Below are 6,595 nucleotides of genomic sequence, written 5' to 3'. Positions count from 1 at the left end.
AAAGGAGTCTTTTGGGTAAAACAATTTAGACCAAACATTAATACTGCATTTATTAGGAAGAAAATCGTTCTTGCAGATTGTCTCAACATTGATTCAGCAGCAAGGAAATAAACATACAGTTAAGAACACAACGTATTCGTAAGGCAAATACGTGTTAGTGCACACGATTTTCTAAAAACTTCACTCCTCAGCTACATTTGTGCATATTTCAGAATGCTTCTAACTAGACAGTTAATAAAAGTCTTCTCTTGACTATAGCTAAGTTTGCCATTAAAAAAATTAACTGAAAAACAGTTAGGAGTAACTTACTCAAGAACGATGCCAAACCTCAGGTCCAAATATATCAGAACACTGAGAAATTTGGAATCTAAGTAAAAATCTTAAAACTTAGTTCTATCAAACTTAAAATTAAAAAAAAGAAAAATATTAAAAGCAGTGAATCTGCTCTCAGAATTGCACGCTCACCAGGTTTGTAAACTCTATATGAAGTCAACGATGCACTGCTCACTATAAGAGGTATAACGTAGATGCTCTGCGCAAAGCAGTACCGATGCTTTGTCTGTCGTTTACTCCTTGTTTGCTTTTTCTCTTCCTTGAGGATTAAGCATTTAAAGTAATTCAGTAGCTAAGATGTTTGTCCTATAGGAAAAGGTCTGGGTTTACATGGACGGGGGGGTGACAGGCGTCCACGTGGATGCTAGTCGGGCGTGTGCAGAGGCATCATACTGGCTGTCAGGCAGGTCCGTGGGTGCCCCACCGTCATACAGGGGGGAGGCAGAGGAGGTGGCGGTGACTGGGTGCGGAAGGGCAGTGTAGTGTGCTGGGGAGCCACGTAAAAACTGGGAGCTCAAGCCGTTGGACATCCCGCCCGACTGAGACACTGGTGTGATGGTGCTGTTACTCACGGACCATAAGTTAGGATACTGACTGAAAGTAGGAAAGTGATAAATAAAATAGGTTATTCGTGACTCTAGTGCCTGCTGGCAGTTGTTCAGGTCACAGCACAGCTTCCAGGCTGGGTTTGTTTCCTGGAGACAGTAAATTTCTTTAGGAAGCTCCCAGCCACTGGGAAGTAGGAAGGATACCCAGGCAGGAGGTTATGTTCATGGCACCCCACCAATAAATCTAACCTCCTTGTTTTTCCAGGCCCAAGTTTTAAGCCAAGCTGAGGAAGGAACAGGCTGGGCTGAAAAAATGCAGAGGTCTGAGAGCTTATTCCTGATCCATGCCATACCCTTTCCTGAGGAGAAAGCCACGTGATGGAGGTGGCTGGACACAGCAGCTGTTGGACCCAAACAGGTTTGAATCCATTGCCATGAGTCTGTCAAAGCCCTAATCCCCCTTGAGTGCTTCTGTAGTCAGAGGACAGATGCCTCCAGACAGCAATTCAGCCCTCCTAGGACCTTGTTCATCATCTCATGTTAGAAGGGGAAGAGCTAAATCAACGGCTGCTGATTGCACAGCTACTACAGAAAGGGCTGCTTAAAAGGAAAAAAAAGCCTTGTCAGGACACTACAGGCTCCACTCTCTCTCTCTTCTGGATATGTACATATACTCACACATCTGTGTAAATACACATACGAATTAAAAGAAACAAGCAGATTCAAGAAAAACACTATGAGAAAAAAATCAGTTTAATACTACACAGCAATTTCTACTTTCTACCTATCAATCCCAAGTGGTTTAACAAAAAAGATAAATGCTCTTCTCACTTTACAGACAGGGGTTCAGACAAAAGGGATGGCAGAAATGCCTTCCTTGAGGTCCCACAGTTCCAGTTCTACTGGTTTTATCTACTGGACAACCCTTAGTGCAGCAACTGAAACTTGGCAGACTTTGCAACTTCCCAAATAAGTATCCTGGGGGGCAAAGATGGAAAGAAGTGCTGTGAGGATGTCTTTACTTCATTACATATGTTCAGGGCTAAACTTATGTTAAGCAATATGGTTATTTTACACTGGGTAGTAGTACATACTGTGATTAATAGCTTCTTCAATTTTTTCCTTGTAAATAGTCCTTCTCAGTGCCCCCGCCCAGACTGATGGCCAACGAGTCACATGTGGCCATAAGGATTTCTAGCTTGCTGGTGACTCTTTCTTTTTCAGCCTTCTCTTCCTAGAAAGTATCAATATAGGGATTTGAGGGCTGCTGAGGGATGGACTCCTACCTGGAGCTGGTAGCTGTGCCAGTGCTGTGACTCATGGGCAGCATGGTCGTGTGTGTGGGAACTCCTAGAGAAGACCAGTTGTCATGGGACTGCAGCATGGAAAGGCAGGCAGAGGAGTTATCGGCGTAGGCTGCTGAGAAAACAAGCAAGCACTTAAACACACTAGAATCAGACTAAATAACAACCTTTTATTCAAATACAATGTATAACTTTAAACCCTTCTCCCCATTATCACTGCCTTGCAAAAAAAACAAACTACACAGAGAGAAAAATGAAGTCAGATACCAATTGTGTCAAGTTTACACTTTCACCAGCATGCCCCTGCTGGTGTGTGGTTTTGCTCAACTTACAACTGCAAAGTCTTATGTCTATGAAGGATCTATGGCCAAAAAGCTGTCTTCAAACCACCTGCTAATTCAGCCCATGCTTCCTTATTCGGTCAATGGAAAGAGGCAGGCTCCTTACCTACACTATCCCAATCACTCTTCCAGGGCACCTTCTTTATCTCCATCATCTACATCAGCAGTAACAGTCTGGAAGCCCTGGATAACGAGCATATCACTGGAACACACACCCCAGTTTTGAGCTGAGCATGCCACCATGGGCCCTGAAGTCTGCTTTAGGCACCATCAGGAGCGATTGGACTGTGGCTTAAACTACTTGGCTTGTGACCAAAACTGGCTGGTCAACACAGCAGAGGTACTCAGAAGCCATAGAAGGAATCCTATACAGCCATCCATAGTGAGAAAGAAGTTGCTGTGGCAGCTGGCTACGGGAAGGATAAGAGGTTCCCTGCTGAGGGCCAAGGAACAAGAGGGAACACTGGAGGTGTTTTGTTCTTTTATGCTGTTTCAAGTCACAAAACTTGCATACGATTTCCAAGATGCAAAAGAAGTCCACAGAAAGCTAGATTTCCACTTTAAAATGAACTACAAAGCTACATACAAGAACAGTCAGGCTGCATCTAGAAGCCTGTGCATTAGTTCACAATTCAAAATATTAAATAATTTTTTAAAATGGGAAACTTCAATATCCATGCAGGCTGAGGGCAAAAATTGTTAACAGGCATTTGCCAGAAGAAAAAAAAAAAAAAAATTAAATATCACTGTTAAAAACGTCCTTCTCTCCCTTAAGTACCGATGGCTTAAGGCACAAAGCCTTAAGCTATCTGGCTATTTCTGAGCACAACTTTTAAATAGCTCTGCAGTTTATTCAGCTCCATATTGTTTCCATGTGTCCATTTGTGGCACATTCATTGAGAGCAACCTTAAAAGCTCTGACATTAACTACATTAACTACAGCAACAGGCAAATAAAACTGACAGAATCAGGCCCTCATTTATAATGTGCTAATAACAAGTGACACTAACAGAACTAGACACATACTTCTTAATTTCATTGTATTGCCTATAACCAATGGTTAAAATCCTCACTTTCAAACTGAATTAAAAAAAAAAAAGTCAAAGTAAGTTTAAACTCACTGGTTACAAGAATTCAAGAGCACAAGACAAAGTCAGCACAATATAAACTAATCAATTAGCCAAAGATGGTTCTACACATCCTCTGCTTTTCCATCATTAAGAGACTGGGGACACATACTCATGGTCCCTATTTCTTTGCAGTTCTGGCCTCAAGCCCTCTACGCAAACTGAGCCACCTCAGTTTCTGTGGCATGGCTCGAGATGCCCACTGCTCAAAGCTCACATCCCTTAGCTCATTTCCCACCTTTTTACAGAGCTGCAATATCAGACTTACTTGGTGAGTTGTTTCTATGGGTGTAGGGGTTGGGGTAGGGGGCAGGACGGTGGTTCCTCAGCGATGAGTACCTGTCACAGCTGTGAGCAGGGGAGAGCGACAGGGGGGCTCCAAACTGAGGGTGAGGATTGGCAGGTGGGCACAGAGTCCCAGTCCCAGGAATAAGCCAGCTACCTACTGTGGGGAAGCGAGAGGTTTGTGAGAAGGGTACGGAAAGCAGCCAGGCAGGGAAAGAATCACAGCAATGAGATAAATAATGAACCGGTGAGGAAGCACACACTTGGAAAAGGAGAGAGAGTTTCAACATGGCTGAAAAATCTGGATCTCTAAAACTTTCTCAAACAATCTTCTGAAGGCTTAGAAAAAGACATGTGCCAAGCTAACTTTTTTTTTTAGTTACCATTTAATTAGAGTCACAGCAAAGAAACACTGAAATGGTTAAACGCTCCCTTACATAGGTAGTGTGTGCAGTAATAGTTAGTATAATCTTCAGTTTTAAATTGCTCTTTGGGGGCCTCAATCTATAGCTAAGCTCTGAGGTTTCTCAGGCTGCTAAGAAGAAATCTTAAAAATTAAGTATTTTCACTGAAACAAAATTCCTACTGCAATTCAACTTCCCCCCCTTTATGAGCTGCAGACATTTTTTGGCAATAATCTGTTAAAACAGAAGTCATTAAAACACTAATGCTTTTTATTAATCTGAAAACGCTTTTAAGCAAATTCCCCTCATTTTCTCAAAGTACTTAAAACATAAGTACCATTTCAATAATTTTCTGCTGTATTTTGAAATAAACTTTTGTCTCCATATCCATATGAGTATTGCTGTCCTTGTATACAAGGCAGCTGTCTTTTAGGACATGAAGGTAACTGCGAGATTCTGTTAAATGATTTGGAACGTAATACAGGAGTCTTAACCACGCACGTGTAGATCAGTGTTTATGCAATCACAAGCCTGCATGAACCACAGTCATAAAGATTGATAATATTATTGTCCCTATGAACTAACAAGTCAGACAGCAAATGCTGCTCTCAAAGTTTTCCTTAACAGATGAGATGGAAGAAATCAAAGTTATGTTCATGATGCAGAATGAAAGGAAACATACACTGTGAATATCCAGACTGCTGGTTCTCTCCCACCTCCTCCATTATGTCTTTGTGATCACTTCTATAAAAGAAACCATGTTGATTAGGAATATGCTTTTACAAGTCTATGCAAAAATTCCACACTTCAGAATTGAGTTAAGAGCTCTCACCTTTCTTTTGCATCAAGAAATGCCTTTGCAAACGGATTGTATTTAATTTTTAAAGCTGTGATCTAAAAAAACCAACAACAAATATCTTTATTTGCAAGTATCACCATTCATTATCATACAGATATTAGGATTTGATTTAGGAATATCCACTGAAGTTAGTAAAATCACTGATTTTTTAAGAAATAAGATTAGACCCCTAATACCAATCTATAGACATCAATTAAACAGCCCCTCAAGGTCTGAAGCGTCAGCAGAGGGCCAGGAATCAGCCCCTTTGCCAAATTCTAAGAAACTGAAATGCCCGGGTTTGTTGATCAGCTAAGGAAAGAGCTAAGAAAGGTAGTACACTGAAGAGTTATAAAAACCTTCACATTTTAAGCCAGAGCAGAATGGACATAAAAAAATATCCAAAAGATGGGTAATTTACAGATTCATCAAACAGACACACATTTTAGCTAACAGAGAAAGGCCAGGTTTGAAAATGGCCCATCCAGTTACTTCACTGCATAGCTGAAAGAGACAACTGTATTCCTTACCCTACTTGTCTGCCCCACAGAATCTTTTAAGAATTACTCTCCTGCAATGAATTTGCAGCACATATTGAGACAAACAGTGATCAGAACTTTGCGCTATTATACATTCATAGGGCTCTTACATACATTAATTTCATTTTTTATATTTGGCTTCAAACAAAGCACAGAAAGAACTGAAAAATGTGAAATAAGATCCATTATTTTGTTCTGTAACATGCACTTTGCCACTCAAAACCTCCTGGTGCTTGCATCCTTTCTTCCCTGCTGTGCATACCTCCTCATTCTGGTAGGCCGTCACGGCTATAAACTGGGTCTCTGGGAAGGAATGGCTGGTGATCATCCGCTGTGGGCCACCCACTCGCACGATATGAATCCTTGGCTCATACTTGTGCAGAGAGTTCAACATGATCTGTGAGCAAGCAGATGGAGCAGGTAAGCAGGGACAGAGTGGCGACAGACGCTGGTAGGCACAGAAAGCGCTCAGGTTTTAGAGTATCTAATGATTCATCCTTCCAACAGGAGAGAAAGAGGCGACAGGTTTAATAAACCTTAAAACCGAAGCTGTAAGAAAAGGAGCACTGCAGTCAGACGCCCCGACTTTTTGCCTGGTTATCTTCACCCCTGTTACTTGACAGGGCAGCCTGCAGAGTCACAAACACCTCGCGATCAACGTCCGGAAAGATGCATCTCCTACACCGTTATCATTAACGGATGTTCAGACCAGAAAGACATTTTAAAAGAGAAAGTCAGAACACCCAAGGCACCCATCCTCGGCGGGAAAAGGCCAGCTCTGCTGAAAAGATGCAGTCTGACAGCGCTGAAAGAACAGCGGTACAAAAACGAGCATCGAGGAGGGTGCGAGCGGTGGCTCGGCAGGACCCCGCTGCC

The 6,595-nt window shown here is 42.1% G+C and overlaps 1 protein-coding gene across 1 annotated transcript; it reads right to left on the bottom strand.

Annotated features, from left to right (window-relative positions):
• Positions 1–659: 659 nt before the first annotated feature.
• On the bottom strand, positions 660–6,116 carry TBXT (T-box transcription factor T; the record flags this gene model as incomplete). Its single annotated transcript, XM_010177156.1, has 6 exons — positions 660–927; positions 2,168–2,300; positions 3,922–4,098; positions 5,025–5,086; positions 5,175–5,236; positions 5,982–6,116. Coding segments are annotated over 6 exons (837 nt in total), but the record flags the coding sequence as incomplete, so codon positions are not given.
• Between the last annotated feature and the right edge of the window lie 479 nt (positions 6,117–6,595).

Source organism: Antrostomus carolinensis, unplaced genomic scaffold, assembly GCF_000700745.2.
Source record: "Antrostomus carolinensis isolate BGI_N321 unplaced genomic scaffold, ASM70074v2 Scaffold55861, whole genome shotgun sequence".
Classification (NCBI taxonomy): Eukaryota; Metazoa; Chordata; class Aves; order Caprimulgiformes; family Caprimulgidae; genus Antrostomus; species Antrostomus carolinensis.
This window is presented reverse-complemented; position numbering and strand designations above follow the sequence as displayed.